The 23413-nt window shown below is 35.5% G+C and overlaps 2 protein-coding genes across 4 annotated transcripts; one reads left to right on the top strand and one right to left on the bottom strand.

The window, feature by feature from the left end:
* LOC117333680 (UNC93-like protein MFSD11) lies at nt 1–14436 on the bottom strand. Its single transcript, XM_033893103.1, has 14 exons — nt 14333–14436; nt 12421–12485; nt 11775–11882; nt 10970–11049; nt 10571–10667; nt 9970–10152; nt 9267–9301; nt 8883–8948; nt 7514–7639; nt 6280–6460; nt 4164–4227; nt 3966–4037; nt 2674–2844; nt 1–1626 (listed from the first exon to the last, which is right to left on the bottom strand). The coding sequence occupies exons 1-13, from the start codon at nt 14372–14374 to the stop codon at nt 2683–2685; spliced, it is 1281 nt and encodes a 426-aa protein (XP_033748994.1). The 5' UTR covers nt 14375–14436; the 3' UTR covers nt 1–1626; nt 2674–2682.
* A 249-nt stretch (nt 14437–14685) lies between these two features.
* Nucleotides 14686–16682, top strand: LOC117333668 (serine/arginine-rich splicing factor 2-like). Of its 3 annotated transcripts, XR_004533983.1 has the most exons (3): nt 14690–15179; nt 15523–15881; nt 16240–16682. XR_004533983.1 is itself a non-coding variant. In XM_033893090.1 (2 exons), exons 1-2 carry the CDS (start codon nt 14836–14838, stop codon nt 15755–15757), a joined length of 564 nt encoding a protein of 187 aa, XP_033748981.1. In that variant the 5' UTR covers nt 14686–14835; the 3' UTR covers nt 15758–16206. The 3 variants fall into 3 exon arrangements, 2 of the variants coding, with proteins under 2 accessions (XP_033748981.1, XP_033748970.1); XM_033893090.1 differs by lacking the exon at nt 16240–16682 and having other exon boundaries at nt 14686–15164; nt 15523–16206; XM_033893079.1 differs by lacking the exon at nt 16240–16682 and having other exon boundaries at nt 14689–15179; nt 15523–16206.
* The last annotated feature ends 6731 nt before the right edge of the window (nt 16683–23413 follow it).

Below are 23413 nucleotides of genomic sequence, written 5' to 3'. Positions count from 1 at the left end.
AATAATAAACAATGACTCGTCATGGAAAAAAATCAATGCTGAACTTTTTGTTTTCCCTCTGAGATGACATAAGTTATCTCCCCTACAACACACATTCACAAAGTGTTTTCCTAAAGGATAGGGAAGACCTAGAATCTGAACCCAGGGAAAGTGGCACAGCCATTTACTATTCTTTATATCATTTAATTAAATCATAATGATACTAGAGACACCTCTGTCTGATTATTTTTACCTGTGTAATTCACCTGTATATACAATACTAGGGTTCTAATATAGATATCAAATGAATGGCAACATCTATATCAATATATACCGGTAACATCACATCAAATTTCTAGAAACTGATTTCTGTTGAAAATCATTTTGGCAGTTTTGGCTTCAACGCATCAATTAAGTGCTTCAATACACATCAATTTAAAATACCAGCAGAGTAATACACGTACACTGAATGTCATATTAAACTTATAAGTCAAAGTTTGCACTGTTGGCCCCCTGGGATTATAACTGAAAGATATGGTCAATGGCAAGTCTTCACATATCTCACCCAAATACATCACTCTATTCCCTCTCACAATGAGGTGTAACATAACCTCTCATTTCTTTCACCATGTACACAACAAAACAGACAACATTTTTCTGATTTGTTTTCCCCCATTATCAATAACAAATAATCACTAAAAACACAGAATTGTTATAATGTAAACAAAAAAACAACAAGATATCTATAATGTATTTCATTTCCCTCAAATCAAAACCCCACATTTTAAATATTAACATAGGGGCACAGGCAAACATTATGATACACTAATGTACATGGGAGCATTTTATTGGTAAGCACAATTAGAGCTCTCCACCAAGTTATAGTTACATAATTATATACTAAACTTCCACTTGTGTCCCAATGTTAAGTTCCCTTATCACACTTCAAATATCAAGAGGTTAAAAATCAGTATATTTGTCAAATGAACATATATGGCTCCCTATTGATACAATATGTGTACCTGAACAAAAAGTATATACATTGAATTTAATCTTCCATATTACAATGGTTTTTCATATACACGTGCATAGTAATGTTTTTCACTAAGACTATTTACATCAAGAAAAATACTTTTTTGGTATACAATACTTTGTGTTATGTGATGGTGTTTTTGATAAAGCATGTACCATATCTAATGATACCATTTGGCCGTGCTGATTTAGATTTAAAATCAGTTTAATTACTGATGAAAAAAAGTCGGTGGTTACCATGGGGAGTTGAGGGATACATTTGTCAGTCAGCAATATCAGAGAGACAGAAGGGCTAATCATTGGCTACAGGGTAACACTGGTAAGATTTGATCGTCGGCTTACAAACAAAATTACTAGGCAGGTATAGCAGTACAAATACAACTTAAAGCCGCAGTGAAGTATTCAGTACATCTCAAATAATCATAAGGCCTATATATAATATCACAAGTTTTCTACACTAAGATCACAGTCTTTTCATCATCAACCTCTCTGTCATCAACATCCATCATTCTAGCTTGTTATATCCTCTCTTGCCACACGTGCCCGTGTCTTCACATCCTCCTCGTCGGAAGCTTCTACGTCAGCAGCACAGGTAGGATCCTGACTGCTGACCACCTAAAAAAACAAATTTTAATTCTTTATTGTAGTATGTATATAGTTTTTTTGCTTTTCTATATTAAAGAACAAGATATTCAGACTTAGCTTATAAAAAAATTGTATATGAGTTGAATTCTGTAAGTTTGGTTTAGTACTGTTAAGCATCCTTTCAACAGCTAAGCTCATTTCAGGACGGCCTCCCGTGTGTGCGAGATGCATACATTTAGTGTATGTATGTGTTTTTTGGGAGGCTGTGGTATATTCATGTTTCTCTCCTTGTGATAGCGCGGAACTGATGCCGACTTTATAATGCTATCTCACTGAATCATACTGCCGAAACCACCCAGCAGGACACCCCACCCAGTCACATTATAATGATGGCAGGAAAACCAGTCATCCCACTCCTAAAATGCTGAATGTTCAGCAGGAACTATGGTATGTCTGGGCAAGGGGACATAACCCAAAACCTTACTCACAGGAGCAAGGCCAAAACTAAGGCAGTGTCAAGGGAGACATTAGGAAGGAGAAAGTTGATTAGAAAGAAGAGAAAAGATAAGATCCCAAATTTAAGTGCCTCTAATGATCATTCAATGGGGGAGCAGGTACAATTCTTAGGTCCTATCAACAGGGTAAGAATTTTGTAAGACTTTAGTAAAGGTATGCGTTGTGATTGTGGATGTCAACTTGATAACTACCACTTACTTAGCACTTGGTTCAAGTGAGGACGAGGAACCTGTTCTTTTATTATGACAAATTGTTTTATCTATCTTAAATTGTAAAATTTTAGGTATAAATCTTGACAGAGATGCAGATAATGATAAAAGTATTTGTCATCAGAAAGTCTTTGTTAAGGCTCGCCAGAAAGTAAGAAATCTTTGTTGAGGCTCGCCAGAAAGTAAGAAATCTTTATTAAGACTCGCCAGAAAGTAAAATAAGACCATCCTTATTTCATAAACAGATAACTCTAGTCCGACAGTTTAACCCGTGGTAAATGCAAAAGGCCCAAGTAACTACAACTACATTGTACAACCCCAGTCTCAGTAGATCAGACAAGCAATTACAAACCTGTCGTTGTCATCCGATGGACTGGTAGCCGGCCCTGAATGCCTTAGTGGCACTCCATTCTATGAGACAGAAACACCATGTGCCCAGTATTCCAAGGATTGTCAGGATGAGGAGCTGCCATTGTAACAGCAGGTGAGTACTGTAGTAGAACGACACGGCCGCTGTTACAGACTGCAACAAAAATGCAGAGTTGGTCATCATCAATAGAATATAAAAAGCCATGGTTTTGATACGAGGTATTGTTTTCTTCCTCATTGTGTTAGTGATACATTTCATGAATATTAGATTGTAAGAGAATGGGTAGTCACAGGGCGCAGTGGTAAAATTTTAATTTATTTATTTTACAACAAGTTATATCAATATATCAATTAAATGGCATCTACCTGGACAAACAACAATGATTTGTATAGTATAAATAGAGGTTACACAACGAGTGGTTGTTGGATATGGAATTTATTTCACACGAGTAAGTTATTTTTTCAAAGTTACAAAAGACACGAGCTTTAGCGAGTGTTTTTTGCAACTTTTAAAAAATAACTTACGAGTGTGAAATAAATTCCATATCCAACAATCACGAGTCGTGTGACCTGTTTCTACCACAATAATATCGGCTTGAATCAAAGGGAAACGTGGCCAAGTATAATTTCGCGTATGCAAATAAAGTGTACCGGTGACGTCCGGGACCCGGTGATGTGACGTCATTAGATTATTGATGACGTCAATAACAATTGCAGCTTGGGTCAAAGTTCACTGTGTTAGCCAATCGAAATGCGTACAGAGTTTATACCACGTGTGGTATAAACAGATTGTTAATCAACAGCTGTAATGATTAACTGATGGTCTGAGAGTTGAATAACACGGGGTATTGTGGTAGAAGGTGATATAACTTGCTTCTCAATTGTTGCCAAGTAAATAAATTATTAAAATGTTTAATGATAATTACCAGTATATATAATTAAATTTTGGCAAGTGATAAAATATGGACCACAGTTGTCAAGATTTCTTTAATTACATATACAAAAATGTACATTATGTATGTATGTTTTTTTTAATTTTTTTTCAAAACTGTATTGTGACCCCTTTATGGTTAATTTACAAGATGTTAAAGGCACTTGAACATACATGTCTTCAGGTGATCAAGACAAAGTCTATTTATAGTCTTAACATACTTGGCCCCTTTTACCTTTCATGGAGGTAAAGGGATCACAAATTATTTAAAAACATATCTATGTCTAATATCTAAAATATCATATTCTGGGTATATAAAATCTTAATGGGACAGATCCACACACCTGGACAAACTTAAAGAGAGCGAAGGCCGGAGAACTGTCCTCTGGAAACATGAACCCCAGGATGGAATATATCTGAAAATATTAAACACACACTATAATCAACAGGATATATTTCCATTCTGTATGAAAGCATACAATTTTGTCTCATGTGACCTTATAAAAGTTAAGTTACAAAGATGTAAGTTTGACAAACCTCACCTGTGTATTAAAACTGCTGTCTCCAAACCCCAGTAAAAATGAACACAGGATGGCAACATATTTACTGAAAATTAATTAAAAGGCAGAAATTATTTATCATAATATATACATTATTTTTGTATATGAGATTACTGTACACATTAACAGTCCTTTTGAAAACAATATACCTAGAACCTAAAAAAGTAACAGTAACCTATAACTGGACAAATATAGTCACCTACAACTGGACCAATACAGTAACCTACGACTGGACCAATACAGTAACCTACAACTGGACCAATACAGTAACCTACAACTGGACCAATACAGTAACCTACAACTGGACCAATACAGTAACCTACAACTCGACCAATACAGTAACCTACAACTCGACCAATACAGTAACCTACAACTCGACCAATACAGTAACCTACAACTCGACCAATACAGTCACATACAACTCGACCAATACAGTCACCTACAACTCGACCAATACAGTCACCTACAACTCGACCAATACAGTAACCTACAACTCGACCAATACAGTAACCTACAACTCGACCAATACAGTAACCTACAACTGGACCAATACAGTAACCTACAACTGGACCAATACAGTCACCTACAACTCGACCAATACAGTCACCTATAACTCGACCAATACAGTCACCTACAACTCGACCAATACAGTCACCTACAACTCGACCAATACAGTAACCTACAACTGGACCAATACAATAACCTACAACTGGACCAATACAGTCACCTACAACTCGACCAATACAGTCACCTATAACTGGACCAATACAGTAACCTACAACTCGACCAATACAGTAACCTACAACTGGACCAATACAGTAACCTACAACTGGACCAACATAGTAACCTACAACTCGACCAATACAGTAACCTACAACTCGACCAATACAGTCACCTATAACTGAACCAATACAGTCACCTACAACTCGACCAATACAGTAACCTACAACTCGACCAATACAGTAACCTACAACTGGACCAACATAGTAACCTACAACTGCACCAATACAGTAACCTACAACTGGACCAATACAGTCACCTACAACTGGACCAATACAGTAACCTACAACTGGACCAATACAGTAACCTACAACTGGACCAATACAGTAACCTACAACCGGACCAATACAGTAACCTACAACTGGACCAACATAGTAACCTACAACTGCACCAATACAGTAACCTACAACTGGACCAATACAGTAACCTACAACTCGACCAATACAGTCACCTACAACTCGACCAATACAGTAACCTACAACTCGACCAATACAGTCACCTATAACTGGACCAATACAGTCACCTACAACTCGACCAATACAGTCACCTACAACTGGACCAATACAGTAACCTACAACTCGACCAATACAGTAACCTACAACTCGACCAATACAGTCACCTATAACTGGACCAATACAGTCACCTACAACTCGACCAATACAGTAACCTACAACTCGACCAATACAGTCACCTACAACTGGACCAATACAGTAACCTACAACTCGACCAATACAGTAACCTACAACTGGACCAACATAGTAACCTACAACTGCACCAATACAGTAACCTACAACTGGACCAATACAGTCACCTACAACTGGACCAATACAGTAACCTACAACTCGACCAATACAGTCACATACAACTCGACCAATACAGTAACCTACAACTCGACCAATACAGTAACCTACAACTCGACCAATACAGTAACCTACAACTGGACCAATACAGTAACCTACAACTCGACCAATACAGTAACCTACAACTCGACCAATACAGTAACCTACAACTCGACCAATACAGTAACCTACAACTGGACCAATACAGTAACCTACAACTGGACCAATACAGTAACCTACAACTCGACCAATACAGTAACCTACAACTCGACCAATACAGTAACCTACAAAGAGATATAGTCATACAACGATCGATATCATTCTGAAGGAACAACCGTAGAGGGACTTGACTAGGCTGAACGCTGTTGATCAGGTAATTAGAATGCTTAGAATGTCAAAGGTCTTGGGTTTGAGTCCCAGTCTGGTCATTTCATTTTTCTTTTCCCATTACATAACCAGTTACCTAGAGTATAGCTTACCTGGATGGATTGAGATAGGTTGCTGCAGACTCTGGGGAGGTCTGATTTAGCGTTGAATCACTCGGCATGTTGAGGAAGATGAGGTAAAAACAAATCATGTGTACGAGAAAACCCAAGATCACGATGGGGTCCCGTCCATATTTATTTGTTCTCTTCCCAAACAGTCCAAACATAGCACCACCTATTGAACATCCAGATTTTAAAATATTCATATTTTTCCAAACATTACAGAAAACGCTACATATCTGAACCACTCAGCCAACATGTAATATTTTGGTTATGGAAATGTTCAGATATATGTCATTTCAGAACATAAACAGTTAAAATTATTATATTTGGAACATATAGTAGGAGTTTGAATAATTAAAAGTAGGCCATGGTATACAGATATAATGTATTTAGGAATTTCTTATTGAATCTTTAGATTAGAGACACTCCAGCAAAATATATATCCAATGGGACGACTTCAGAAATAAAGAAATTCTATGCATGGTGAGTGCTAGAGGAAAATGTAAGTTATTATATGGTACCATTTAAATTATATCACTTTTTTGGAGGTTTCTATTGATGAACATGGAATCCTCCAATTGATATTTTACAGACATTCGTCCTCACTAGGTAGTGAATGTATCTATCAGAAATGTAATTTATAACTGAGAACATTCAAATATCTTTAAAACTTATATTCTATAAAATTTCTTCTTTATTTTCATCTTTAATTCACTTTTTGATTGTAAAAATACATTTTCCACAGAAACTCTGGAGATCCTTTATCAAAGCTTACCCAGAACTTCTCCTTTTATCAAGCTTACCCAGAATTTCTCCTTTTATCAAGCTTACCCAGAACTTCTCCTTTTATCAAGCTTACCCAGAATTTCTCCTTTTATCAAGCTTACCCAGAACTTATCTTTTTAATCAAGCTTACCCAGAACATCTCCTTTTATCAAGCTTACCCAGAATTTCTCCTTTTATCAAGCTTACCCAGAACGTCTCCTTTTATCAAGCTTACCCAGAACTTCTCCTTTTATCAAGCTTACCCAGAACGTCTCCTTTTATCAAGCTTACCCAGAATTTCTCCTTTTATCAAGCTTACCCAGAACTTATCTTTTTAATCAAGCTTACCCAGAACGTCTCCTTTTATCAAGCTTACCCAGAACGTCTCCTTTTATCAAGCTTACCCAGAACTTCTCCTTTTATCAAGCTTACCCAGAACTTCTCCTTTTATCAAGCTTACCCAGAATTTCTCCAACACCAATGAAGATGCCCGATATACCAATGAGTCCTTTAGACTCACTACCAAAATGGCTGTTGTTGGAAATGCAGAAGCCGTATACACCACTGAAGAAAGTCAACTCCACGCCTGTGTGATAACAAAGCATCAGTGATACCACTACTAAAGACCCAAACTCATTGTCTATTTAGCATAGTTTGTTCACAAAAGCTAAACAAATTACCACAATCACTAATGAGTCATTTCTGTTACAATACATGTTGATTTTTTCTCACATAGTTGGGGACCATAATAGCTCAGTCAGGTGGAGTGTCAGGCCACTTAATCGCAGGTGAGGATTTGAGGTTTGGGTTCGATGCTACCGGTGTCTGTTTGTGTTTCTTGGGAATCTGAGAACCATGCCGACCTGTGCTGACATGTTTGTAACCTAGGCCAAGATACTTTACACTACACTGAAAGCATGCAACAGGCTTCCAGTATGTTGTTCAATGAAGTAGTCACCAACTACTACAAGGAGATCATGCTTCAAAATGACCCCGGCTGTTCACGAGGCTATAAACCCAGCAAACAAACAAACAAACTCACATAATCTATGACGTTCTTCCAAAAGATCTGTTGTGTCTGCATTGTTGAATTTTTTTTATTTGTGACCTTTTCCAAAAACGCAGGTTCAAGATTTAAACTTTGCAGGAAGCTGTCCCTGCTCTTTCATTTTGTTAAAGAGAGCTTTGTAAAAGATCGACCAATGAAATTGACAGTCTAAAGAACATTTTGTTTGTAGCAACAAATACTTTTTCCTAGTCATTATGGATAGAAAATCTGGAAGAAAAGTACAATATGAATTGAATCAGTCATAATTAAATTATAAAGATACAAGAAGTGAACTCAACAGTGATGCCTCTAACCAGTAAATATAAGTACATATTACCTGTGTAGGCTCTAACCAGTATAAGTACATATTACCTGTGAAGCCTCTAACCAGTAAATATAAGTACATATTACCTGTGTAGGCTCTAACCAGTATAAGTACATATTACCTGTGTAGGCTCTAACCAGTAAATATAAGTACATATTACCTGTGAAGCCTCTAACCAGTAAATATAAGTACATATTACCTGTGTAGGCTCTAACCAGTAAATATAAGTACATATTACCTGTGTAGGCTCTAACCAGTATAAGTACATATTACCTGTGTAGCCTCTAACCAGTATAAGTACATATTACCTGTGTAGGCTCTAACCAGTAAATATAAGTACATATTACCTGTGTAGGCTCTAACCAGTATAAGTACATATTACCTGTGTAGCCTCTAACCAGTATAAGTACATATTACCTGTGTAGGCTCTAACCAGTAAATATAAGTACATATTACCTGTGTAGGCAATGGTAACACTCAGTAACCTCATCTCTCTTGATTTCATCAGATGAAAAGACCTTTCTGGAAATAAATACATAAGTAATATGATATACTTTTGTAAAACACATTATGTATTTTCATTATATTTATAATTTAGCACTAAACTCCACCATTTTGTTTTTAATTTAGAAATATGGATCATCTAATGTACTGCTCCACTAGGAAGGACAGAATCTATATGCTCTCAAAATATTGCTTCAATAATTTAAAACTTATTTTGGAATCTATACAGTTAGTAGTATGTCAGATTAATATACAGAAAACTGTAATATTGTTGTATGTATGAGAAAGTTTAAATATATCCTCTGTGAAAATCTTTCATTAAGGCTCAATACTTACTGATTGAAGACAATGGACCCTCCGATTGTGCACCACTGAAACAAGTGTAGGGTTGAAATACATTTGACATTAACATTGATTTTCATAGCTAGTGGTGATATAATGGTATATACGTAGGTTGTGTAGTTACTCACTTCTGTCACAAAACATAGAGCAGTTAGTGTTGGGACAAGAAATCTAAACCAATCAGGTTGATACAATTTTTGTTTAGGTCTCCTGACCTTCAGTAATCTGAATAATATCATATCTTGATTTGCACTCTTGTTCCATAAACTACACAAATCGGAAATGTAGGTCACTAGAGTTTGTGTCTTCGCATGAAAAATATCATATGTATAGGTTTGAGGAATACTGAAGATTTCATTAGGAAAAATAAACAACATACATTAGGGAATGGAGCCTGAATTCAGACCTGAACTGGAATCCTCCAAGGGAAATGTTTTCTTTTCAGTTTAGACTGAATTAATATTACTTACTTTCATTTCATAATTTTTCTTCCATTACTTTAATATTTGATTAAATTATGTTGTATTTTAACACTAGATAAACATGGCAAAATCTTTTCATTGCAAATTAATAAAACAAAAACATCTCCCAGGGTTGGGGCCAGACCCCTTAAGAACAATTATGGTAGCATGATTGTTTTTATATCTTCATGTTCGGCAAAAGTTATCATGATTTTGTGTTATACATGTATACAAACCTTGAGTTCAGATTGATAAGGTTTTCTGAGTCGGTGTTGCGCCTGTTGCGTAGAGTAAGAAACAACAGAACACCAACTAAAGCAGCTCCACTAAGGCCAGCAAATAATTTAAATCTCTCATCATCGTCAATATTTTCTCTCCCTTTCAGCACGAAATAACTGTATATGTTTCCTATCAATAAGCTGTAAAATAAAAACATAATCAACAATATAATTCTAAAAAAATAAAACAATCTACAACAAACTGAATCCCCTGTTACCACATCTGCTAAAAGGTGGGATTCTAGGGTCTAAGGGAGGATGTAAATGCTCAACTACCTAGGTTACAGATAAGGTGTACAAAATTTCGTAAATTTTGGTCAAGAATAATAAAAAGGGTGCTGTTTGTAACTCCGCTTCATTACTGATTGGCTCTTGTCCAGCAGGTAGAGTACAATGTAGGTGAAGGGACATAACTCCTAAATAATTACATTATGGTAATTATAAAGCAAACAAAGTTTCATAAAACTTGGTTTTAGAATGTAAGCTTTGCGCCGGCAAAGAATAACCAAGAAATTGAAGGACAGACACCATTTTCCATTATACCCTACCCATTACTAACCTGCATTGAAGAAGTGCCCAAAAAATTCCACTGTTCCTGGCAACTGTGTTTGAATCTGAATTAATTGTAAGAAAATTTCCCTGGGCTGTCCATAGAACTGAAATACAAGATACAGCAGAAATACATTTCTGAAAACTTAATTTCAATGTGATAACAATAAAAAGAAAGACATTTACACGTGTACTCACTAAAACTGGAAACTTTGCACAAATACATTACTGTAGTTTTAGTTAAAAGATTGTTGCAAATTATTTTTAAAATAAATTCCCAAGAACATTCCTTAAAAGAATAGTTGAACAGAGTTATCTTCATAATTTGGAAAGTAAGATGCATACTATAGTAGTGCTTTTTTTCTCTCTAAAAATCAGTTTGACATTTCTGTCATTCTAGAATACTCACTTGCCGCTCCAAGTCCTACCAAAACTGACCCTGTATACAATGCCCAGGTCATTGGCTTCAGGAAGGACAGAATAAACAAACTGAAAAATAGAGGAAATTACATGTCATAAAAAGTACCAGAACTTTGTATCATTTGTAATTACAGTAAACAACAAAGTTTATTAATAACACAAAATAAGGCTAGATATGAATTCCATTTACTTATCTATACTGAGTACCCTGGTAGTCTGTGTATGTATATCACTCTGACTCAGATTGAAGCATACAAGGAGCCTATAGGTACGTGGTTGGAGCATGGTCCATCAAAGCATTTTCCAACACTTATTAGGGTTTTTTTCCCAGCACTGTTTACCAGTTAAAAAAAAGAAGAATATAATTTTTAACAGAGTACCTAGTGTTCTGTAGATGACAAAGAACAATGAGATACAATCCCAGAGTCACTGGTGTTGATGAAAATGAAAAGTCCAGTAGATATAGTCCAGTAGCTTAGCTCTCTATTGACAAACTACATTCAAATAAGCAATCCTGGTGAAATCCTGGGCAGTGTGTTATCTACATGTATCTACTATACCTCATGACCACCTTATTCCTTTCTAATGACAAGATAACAAACAACATTGTAAATTAAAACAAACTTTTAACTTTATACATAATATGTTAAAGAACTCAGAAAAACTGAGTGAACGCACTGACAGACAGACGGGGAGGAACCCTATAGCCCCTCCACCCCCACTTTCACCGGTAGAGGACTCATTAGGTAAGAAATGTTGGATGAGACAGCTAATGCTAATGACCATTTACTTACAAATATAGAATGGCACCAATAAACATGGTGTACTTTGGTCCCACAGCACTGACAATTGGAGGCGCTATCCAGTTACAGGCAGCAAAGACTGCGTAGATCACTCCTAGACTGTAAAATAAAATACCACCATACATATAGAAAATTCACATGAAAACCACGCAACAATACCTTCAGCTAAATATAGACTTGTATGCATGACTTAATGTCGGACAATAATAACTGGCATTTACTCATGTTACATTAAGTCTTCAATTGAGAAATGTTTTATTATAATACTAATCAGTGTTTCAGTGAAACAACAATGTATAGATGTACACAATCCACTGAATGAGGAAAAATCACTATCAACCTTTTTAATCACAATTCCCTGCCAAGAATTCTGAAGAAAATTCAAAAAGAATGATGTGTAAACTAGCCTCAACTAGCCTTAAATTTAGAAACTCATTAGTGAATTAATTATATTTAATCTATATATTGCATGACTTGGAAAATTCACTGTCAAACATTTTATATCACAAATGTTTATGATAATACAGCAGAAACTAAAAATATCAATTGGTAAAAATTCTTTAAATCAAATATATAACATTCATATAATTTTGCATTTGAAATTGAAAAAAAAATTCAATGATATTAATATCAAAACCTTATAGAACCATCTCCAGTGAAAGTTCCATTGGAATCTTCTCGGGCACTCTTCAAAACAGCAGTCTGGAAAAGTAGATCAGCATCAAGTTAAAAAAAACAATGTACCGGTACTAAATTAACAAGCTGGAAACATCCTCAGAAAGATAAGGTAGTCTCTTATTTGCATGACCATTTTGGCATATCTAACAGCTCTCTGAAATCAGCATTTTACATGTGTACATTTATAAAAGCCCAAAAAATATTACCAAAAAAAAAAAAAAAAATTCAAAGATGATCCACAAAATTCTTATAATAAACATAAGGTCTATGGGCCAGATGATCACCTTGATTCTGATTTTTTTTAAACAGATACAATATGTTCATTTGTAGTTGATTTTTTTGCTTGTAAATCATGAACAAAATATTTTTCAAGGTGTCAAAAAACAATAAAACCTCCTTATCCAATATCTAGAATACAGATTCATAAATGTTTTATTCTAGTAACTCAAAGTCTAACAAGAATACATTTGTGTATTGGAGAAAATGTAGCACATTTGACTTACTAGTCTACTTTAAATTTGGGCCCTTGTTGCCCCTCTGTCCAAGGTGTTTAATTTCTTTACAGCAAAATATTCAAATAGCATGATCATCTAACAATTTTCTTAACATACACAATACATTGCTGTATTTGTAATTCCAACCCATGAAGAACAGGAGTAATGAAACTTTTATAAAGAACCTGAACTTCACACTGTTTCATCTACAATGTATTATGAGTAGTTGTTAAGTATTGAGAAGTGTAGCAGTCTCTTTTTAGGGGTCTCTTGTTGGTAAAGATAACTCCAATGCTGACATGGTTTCCATTTTCATTTATTTCCTTTATCAAAACCCTCATAGATGAAGAAAGTCTACATCCAGAGAGACAACCACAGGGCCACAGGAATTTCACAGCTCAATATATAGAATCTTAGCATATACTATGGGTGCCCACTGACTCAAGGTCAATCTTAATAAAAAAAAAAAAAACAAAAAATAGATTGACCTATGATCCTCAACAAATAGGTTTCCATGCTAGGGTAAAAGAATCAAGTTTAAAATTTAACAATTTTAAAAGTAAAAGATCACTGTCTGTCATTACATAACGAAACTGCAACTTACTAAACTTTGTGATCTTTGTTCCTTTCAAAGCCCTGAATGATTGAATTAACAGTTTAATTACTCAGTCACTTCCAATGTATTTGTATGCTACTAGTAGCTTCAGTTTCATTTAATTTAAAATATGTGTAAATTATAGAATTGTAAGGTGTTTCAAGCTTTGACAGATAGTACGTTCAGCTATACAAAGCCACAAAACCACAACACTTTACCATATTATTTTGTGAAACATGAAGACAACTCTTATTTTTCAAAAGTAATTCTACATTCCTGGATGGTTACAGATTTAATTTTCATGAAGTTTATGGTGGGGAAATAGTCTCTCAGTTTGGAAAGGTTGTGTGCATGTGATGCTGAAGACATTAAAAGCACCAAGTTGGCTGAATATGTTTGCTTTTCAATATTAATCCTTCTTAAAGTTATTTATAGCTTAAATTCTTCTGAAATGTTATTTTTGTGAGCGAAAAGCAGGCATCCTTAATGTCAAAATAGTGGTTATAAAAAGAATTATTACCTGAATAATGACTTATTATTACCTTAGCACAAAATCTTTGTAAAATCTAGTGTGACGAACAGACAAGGTAAACGATACATGCCAAAGGCCGTGTCACAAGGGGCAATATAACACAACTCGCCCCTTTCCTAGTTGCATTAGTATACGTGGAAATATGGGACGAGCTGGCCGTCTCAAGTAAACAATCAATTTTAGCTATGGTTTAAGTTCTTTTGCTTTGTCTATGAATAATACGACGATAGATGCACTCAAATATATTTACCTCTGACATCCCTGCTGTCTGAAACGCTGTAAAAAGAAACATGAATGCAAATCCTACAAGGATTATATTGAGCAGCCTAACGTCACATCCACCTTCTTCCGCCATCTTGTTCAATAAACAATGTCACATGATTTCTACCATTGACCTAGACGGAATAAAACGGAAATTTCTTTTTTAAATAATGCTATAAAAACTAATATTATTTGATTCATATTTAATCTATGGCAAAATAAGACACATTTTGTATCTTTAATTTATTTTAAACTTCAAAATCCATGTTTGTTTCTTTATGATACAGCTGGGTAGAAAATATGCTCAATCTTCAATTACCTTTGAAACAAACATACGAGGGAGCAAGATTTTCCGGTACATGACGTCATTGCCTCATGAGCGCGAAGAGGAAGCGTTGTACCCACGTTGCGTGACAAAGGCGGAACAACTATTGAAAGTTCCTGGTGTAAATCTGACTATTTTTCATTTTTTTCGATTGATAATACTTCATAATGAGTTATGGTCGAGGACCGCCCGACATTGAGGGGATGGCATCCCTTAAAGTGGACAATTTAACATATAGAACAACGCCGGAAGATCTGCGGCGTGCCTTTGAAAAATATGGCGACGTTGGAGATGTGTACATTCCCCGCGACAGATTTACTCGTGAAAGTAGAGGATTTGCATTCGTACGATACTATGACAAACGTGATGCTGAAGATGCACTGGATAGTATGGATGGCGCTATAATGGATGGTAGGGAACTGCGAGTCCAGATGGCAAGATACGGTCGTCCAAACGAGTCCCACCGGAGTAGAGCACCACCACGCCGAAGCTATGGGTATGGACGTTCTAGGTAAGGTTAGGTTAGGGAATTTCAGATCACAATATTTTAAAAATAGAAAAAAAGGTAATTTTTATAGATAATGAGACATTGCATAATTTTGGGAATTGCAATATAACGGAAATAAATGTTTTCAATTATAAATGCAAATTACAAATTTCTAGCAAGATTAGCAAAATCGCTATACCTCTTATATGCTATGTGCTTACCCGCGTGAGAAAGTATATGTTTTGGTCATTGTGATCTCTATATTTAGTGAAATATCCAAATAAATATTTTGTAAAATAATGATCAACGATTTTTGTATTTCATCTTTTTTCAGTCATTGCTAATTACTGTATTTTTAATTTTCTAGACGATCAAGGTCACGGTCCAGGTCTAGATCAAGAGGAAGGAGATCACGGTCACGATCAAGGAGGAGGCGTAGTAGGTCACGATCTCGCAGTCATTCCAGGTCAAGGAGCTATAGTCGCAGCCATAGCAGGAGCAAGAGCGCAAGCCGCAGCAGAAGTAGATCGAGGGACGTCTCTAAATCTCCTTCAAGGTCACCAGGTCATAGAAATCATGATGACGATTGTGGTGACGACTGAACTATCAGCCTTGAAATCATCAGCAAATCAAAGAATGATGACAGACATTCTGCATAGCATATCCTGTCCAAGTTGATTGGCTGAGAACATACTATCATTCAAGCTGATCATGTGACAGTGAAAGGTTACTATCACCAATTTTATAGATACATTCATCCCAACATGTCATAAAACTTTCATTTTTTAATAAAGTTCATTGCTCAGTCAGACTTGTAAAGTGGAATTTAAATCGTGGAGAGAAAAAAGGGTTCTATTATCATTTTGTTATTTCAGAAATTTGTGCTTGGATTCTTATTTTCAAGTAGACAAATCAAATGACTGAATAAAATGCATGTAATGTACTAATGTAAAAGATTTTGAGAACCAAAATGCTTTGAACTATTTTAGTCTTGTGCAGCTCGTGATTCACATTTTTTATTGTAAATAAATCATTCAATCATTTCCATTAACACATGATTTCTTCTATTTCACATGTGCTGTAGGAGCAGTAAGGTGTTAGTTATGCTGTGTGCTGAATACAGCTGAGAAAGAGGGGCTTGCAGAGTGTACTGCCAGGGGTTCGAAATCCTGCCGTAGCAGTTGCTGTATTTGCTCTGCAGTCCGGAGTGTTGCTGGTCATGCTCGGGTGGCAGATCCTGTTAGCTGTTTCTTCTTGCCTCAAGAATTTTTTAAAAATCAAAACATAAAAAAAAATCTTTAACAACAGCACAAAAATATTGAAACAGATATAATGAAAAGAAAAGAAAACTTTCACAGTATCGTATCTAAATCACAAAGATGAAAAAAGAAATTAGCTTACATTAATGAAAAGAAATGTAACCATCATCAACCAGAACACGTGTTTATAGTTGAATGTTGTGGTCCTCGTTTATTTTCTTGTAGAAAAGAATGCATAACTGGAAATAAAATGGCAAAGAGTAATTAATCTGGTTCTTGTTTACAGGATCTGGTTTTAAAATTTACCCCATCATCAGATAACCACAGCCACTACACTTTTTGTTGTGGTTTAGTGCAGTCGACTAGGTATCCCATGATGAAATCTTTGGGGACTACAGTTTCTTGTTGGCCATCCTTCTGCATTTTATCTTGACCATGCCATATCTTACACTAGTCAGTGGAATTTAATGCTTGGGGCGTGGGTTTACCTGGATGAGGTGCTGTCATGTACCAAAGGTACATGGAAGCAAAAAGTTTCTCGAGTCTGTATTCTATTATCACTGGATCTTTAAACTGGCCAGGGGTTCACAGTAAGGGACAGTCCATCCAGTTGACCTTTGATTTTTAGCAATTTCAGAAGTTTAAGCACAATCAGTAGTGTCGAAACATCTCAAAAAAGAGTAATCTTATTTTGGGTGTCAAAAAAAATACTTTGAATGGTTGCTTGGCAGTGGTGTGTATCAGAAGTAGAGCTTCTGACCAACATTTGGACCTTTGACCTGTTTGGCCCAATCTCCTAGACGTTCCCTATTTGTAGCTGGAACTTAATTGGGGCATGGTCCACGAAGCTATGGCGATGTGTCTTGTCCATACTACGTGTCACTTGGACTTCTTGAGGCGATGGTTCACATGCAGTGACATGAGCTACATATGTTTTGGCCCATAAACATCAGATGAGGGTCTATTCAAATCACATTGTCGATCCTTATGCAATCCTTGTACTGCTTATTTCTTGAGAAGTACTTGAGTATTCAACATCATGTGGTTTCAATTCTTCCCAAGTTTTACCAATTTGATTGCGAGTCTGAACCAGAAAACAAAATGGTCGTCAGTTTGAAGTTAAGTTAGAAAAAATTCACAAAGCTTTTGGATTTCATATGTAAGATCGATCTTGTATAAACTAATCAAGATTATTCAATGGTGGGTCAGGGTGCCAAAGTCCCTCTGGGATGTATTGTCAGGGCATCAAGTTGACTCTTGGGACTGAATGAACATGTCTATTTGAATATGCTTTTTTGACCCTTCATATTTTTAGGTCATCTGACCCAAAGGGTCAGGATGACCTATAGCCATTGTGCTTCATTCGGACGGCTTCGCTGTCTGTAAGCTTTTCACATTTTAAACTGCTCACGTTCCCAGTGGGATTGAGCTGAAACTTGCCACAAATAATCCCGAGATGGTCCTGACCCAAGTGTTATTTTTCGGGTCTGTCCGAAATCCAAGATGGCCACCATCTTGAAAAGCACATTTGAAACTTCTTCTCCAGTTCCACTGGTGCCATTGAACTGGAAATTGGTGAGGATGTTAAGGAAGTGAGGCCTACAAAGTGTTGTTATTTTTTGGCCTCGTAACGTCTTGCCTTTTTAACATAATTGTGCAATCATGGTTTTCCTGAACAACACCTATTTTAAACTTCTCTCAAGTTCCACCAGTGGGATTCATCTCTTTACCTGAGATGGTCCTTACTAAGTGTTTATTTTCTGCTTGGTCCAAAATCTACTATGGCCAACAGTGCCACTATACTTGCTACTGAGTATGTATACTACAATAGTACAAGGGTTTTTATGGTCAGATGACCGTTAAGGCCCTTGGCCTTGGGCCGTTTGTTAAGAAATGTTGATTTGACTTCTGGAATTGCCAAAAATCAAGTCAGCTAGATGTTCTGCTTGTTTTTACTGAATACATTTATGAAATACAATTATTGTATACGATGGATAGTCTTAGAATTAATTGCAGCATAAATTTATCAGTTACATGGTTAATACTGATGGAGAGAAGTGCTGGAAATCGGGGTCGGTCCTGGAATTTGCTCACAAGTACTCGAAAATTACTTAATTGACATTTTTTTAATGTAAATGTGTGATATTTTTTGGATTCTTTTAAATCCAATATTTATCTTTAGAAAAATATTATGAAAAGAAATATAATTCCATCCATTGTTTGATGAGCTTAACAGATTTCAGCATCCGATTGTGGAACACGTCATATTTGTGAAGGTAATGAGAAATAAAATGTTCTTTGCAGTTTTAATCATATTAAAAAAAATATCATAATCCCCCATAAGTGTGTATGCACCTGCGAAATTGAAAAAACGGTACTGGAAAAGTGCTCAAATTTTGGCTGAAAAATTGTACGAACCGTTTAATATCTATTTAATATACGAATAGCAGATTTTGGTGTTTAAATGTTCGTTTGGTTTAATTTGTATTCGGAAGTTAATGTCAACACTAACTAAAAAAATGTAATTATTTCTGTTTTACTTGACTGGACAGACGATCGAAAAGCTTTACATAATTAACAGTGATAAATACAACTGAGGAATTGACCAGAGCTAACTCGGAAGCTCACTTTAATCGTAAAAACTAAACCCAAGTTCGCCTAATGACCACAACATGGCTGGCCAATCGATTAATGTGCTGTTTCTGTCATATTCTCAAAGTCCAGACAAGGATGCGTTACAAGACCAGTAAATAAAAAAAAATTACGTTCACTCAATAGGGTCTATGTTAATGCTCCCCTTGGTCCCTAGTTATGCATATTTCATTTTGGGACAAGGAAAAGTCTTTATAAGCAGGTTAAGCTTTTTGTTTTGGCCAAGATGTTGTCTTTGATTCACTACCAAGGAAGTTTCACTAACGTCTATCGAAACGTTTCCTCAAAATAAGATTTGATCCAGGATACTGAGAGTTGTTTCCCTTGGGCTGATCAAATGATTTTGGATTTGGTCTTTCAGAATACTAATGATGAAATGGGCTCTGCCTGTATGATTCTTCTAAATCTTCAGTTCCATTTAAGGATCTAAATCAATAACCGATATAGCATAATTCTCGTTCGTTGAAAAAATTAGACGACGATGATGGCAAAGGCGTAGTGACCAGCTGAAATTCTATTCAGTTTGTCGGATGAAAGTTTTCTGAATTTTGTAATTTGAAACAAAACAAAAACCGCGTATATTTTTAATTATGACAAAAACAGCTATTACAAAAATCGGGACATTTCCGTAAATGATGAGCCATAGGGTTCAAATGTGTTGAATCGGTGTAAGTCGATGTGTTTGTTGTATGTATTATGGAGTGCTATAATTAATTGAACAAAGACTTTTCGTGAATTTCCATAAGGCTTGGACCCCAAAACAGGCAACCAGATTGAGACTTGAGAAAAATGTATTTAGTTGGTAGATTCATGGGCTGGAACATGAAGTGTTCAAAATGAAATTTGGCAAATAGATTTATGGGATAACTAACGTGGATCTGCTAGTGGACGTCTGTCAAAGTTAGACATAAGAAATTACCTTGACCCAGATACATATATAGTCTATATATGTCTCTGACCCATGCTCAATGTTACAAGTGTTATTCTAAAGTCAGCGATGGGAGACCATTTTGATTTGTGAGCACACTAATTGGCGATTTCGATCAACCATGATACTCATTACCAGGACTGCGGTTACTAAGTTTCGTGTTCAGCTGAAGTGTGTTATAACTATACCCAATCTAAGTATAAATTATCATAATGCGCCATCATTTAAAAATATGAATTCGGTTAAGCCGCTGGGATAACAATATTCAAATTGTTTGTCTATTGGTCCTTGTTAAATGCTATTTGTGAAACATTTGATGATGGTAGGCTATCTGCGAAGTCTTGTAATCTGTTTCAGATTCAAATCGCCCTGCGTCCGTCCTTCGTAAACAATTCTCGTTATCGCTATTTCTCAGAAAGCACTTGAAGGTCTTTCTCAAATTTCATACGTGTACATGTTGGTCCCTAGTTATGCATTTTGGGATCAATCGGAAAACAACATGGTCGACAGGCATTCATCTTGGATTTTGACAAATAAAGTTTGTTATAGCTATTTCTCCGACAGTTCAGACGGGATTATATTGCATTTTGGGATCTCGAAACAACATGACTGACAGGCAGCCATTATGGATTTTGACAAATATTGTTATTTTACCATTTAGTGGACTTATTTTTTTTGGCACAAAGACACACTTTACAGATTTTGGGGGTAAGTTTGGAAAGCTTGTAATTCCACACCCTTCTTATTTGGTTTATACATCCATTAGAGGTCTAGGAGCGATATTTTGTGACATACAATTTCAAAATGACATGCTTATACTGTACATAAAAAATGAATGCATATAGTGTGATTGCTGCCGCCGGTGAGCTTTCGCAATTATTGATTGCACTTGTTCATATTCTGTTAGGGGTCTGATCAGAAAACAACATGGCCAACAGGCGGTCATATTGGATTTTGACTTTTGCAGGTTGCTCCTGCTATATTGTACTATATCAAGTTATTACATGTTTTGAAGGAAGGAAAAAGAAGAGAACAGATCAGTCTTTTATTTGACTGATATAGACCATTCAATGGTGAGTGCCAAGATCTCTCGGGGATCTCTTGTTTATTATTACATTGGCACACACTATTGTGTGCAACAATAGATCAGTATAAAGTACAAAAATTCTAATGATATGGGTGAGTATAAGCACTTCTCTTGCTTTTCAAACATACATTCATACAATTGTTATCACACCTTATAACACAATGATATACCAGAAACTATATTACACCCATCATATAATGATAAACCAGGAACTAATACACAATATATACGAGGAACTATTACACCCAATATATAATGATATAAGAGGAACTATTTCGCCCAATATATAATATACGAGGAACTATTTCACCCAATATATAATGATATAAGAGGAACTATTTCACCCAATATATAATAATATACGAGGAACTATTACACTATATATACGAGGAACTATTACACTATATATACGAGGAACTATTACACTATATATACGAGGAACTATTTCGCCCAATATATAATGATAAACCAGGAACTATTACACTATATATACGAGGAACTATTTCGCCCAATATATAATGATATACGAGGAACTATTTCACCCAATATATAATGATATAAGAGGAACTATTACACCCCTCATATAATGATAAACCAGGAACTAATACACTATATATACGAGGAACTATTACACCTAATATATAATGATATAAGAGGAACTATTTCGGCCAATATATAATGATATACGAGGAACTATTACACCTAATATATAATGATATAAGAGGAACTATTTCACCCAATATATAATGACATACGAGGAACTATTTCACCCAATATATAATGATATAAGAGGAACTATTACACCTAATATATAATGATATAAGAGGAACTATTTCACCCAATATATAATGATATTTAAGAGGAACTATTACACCTAATATATAATGATATAAGAGGAACTATTTCACCTAATATATAATAATATACGAGGAACTTTTTCACCTAATATATAATGATATACCAGGAACTATATTACACCCATCATATAATGATAAACCAGGAACAAATACACTATATATACGAGGAACTATTTCACCCAATATATAATGATATAAGAGGAACTATTTCACCCAATATATAATGATATACGAGGAACTATTACACCTAATATATAATGATATAAGAGGAACTATTTCAGCCAATATATAATGATATACGAGGAACTATTTCACCTATCATACAATGATATACGAACTATTACACTCACCTTCTAATACTATTTCTATGGTACACTATACAGTATTACACTCGCCCCTAATATACGTTCCAGCAGTGTTATAACAGTATTACACTCGCCCCTAATATACGTTCCAGCAGTGTTATAACAGTATTACACTCGCCCCTAATATACGTTCCAGCAGTGTTATAACAGTATTACACTCGCCCCTAATATACGTTCCAGCAGTGTTATAACAGTACTACACTCGCCCTTGATATACGTTCCAGCAGTGTTATAACAGTATTACACTCGCCCTTGATATACGTTCCAGCAGTGTTATAACAGTATTACACTCGCCCTTGATATACGTTCCAGCAGTGTTATAACAGTATTACACTCGCCCCTAATATACGTTCCAGCAGTGTTATAACAGTATTACACTCGCCCTTGATATACGTTCCAGCAGTGTTATAACAGTATTACACTCGCCCCTAATATACGTTCCAGCAGTGTTATAACAGTATTACACTCGCCCTTGATATACGTTCCAGCAGTGTTATAACCGGCAAGTTTGGAATCAATACAATCCTAAAATAATATAACTATTACACATATACATGTACTACTCATACAGTTACAATACGATTTATAGAGGGCTTTCAGTACAGTCCTAACATATGCCATATTGTACAATATAATTCACAGCTGCCATTTTCCTTTCAAGGTCAAAAGAGAATCAATGTTTATTTTGTAGAAAGTCAAATATGGTCAAACAAACGCTCGCACTACCTGCTATAGACACTTAATTGTGAGCATAACGACATGGTTATTTTGTATAAAGTCAAATATGGTCAAACAAACGCTCGCACTACCTGCTATAGACACTTTATTGTGAGCATAACGACATGGTTATTTTGTGCGATATGTCTGATCCTCATGAGCTTTCTTTATTCACCTGAAACTTGCATTTTACGCATGTTTTACCGAAATTTAGGGATAGCTTATCGGATTAAATGCCAAAATCAGGAACATTACGGATTGCTTTGATACATGTTAGCGATTGGCCAAGTTCTGTTCATTTTCACAAGAGTAGTGCTTTATATGCTTGTAAAATATCACTGGATTTGCTATATATATGCCCTTAACGCGTGTTACACACCACTCGTATGTGTT

Source organism: Pecten maximus, chromosome 1, assembly GCF_902652985.1.
Source record: "Pecten maximus chromosome 1, xPecMax1.1, whole genome shotgun sequence".
In the NCBI taxonomy this organism is placed as follows: domain Eukaryota; kingdom Metazoa; phylum Mollusca; class Bivalvia; order Pectinida; family Pectinidae; genus Pecten; species Pecten maximus.
The sequence above is the reverse complement of the archived record's forward strand: the minus strand, read 5'-3'. Positions and strand labels throughout refer to the sequence as shown.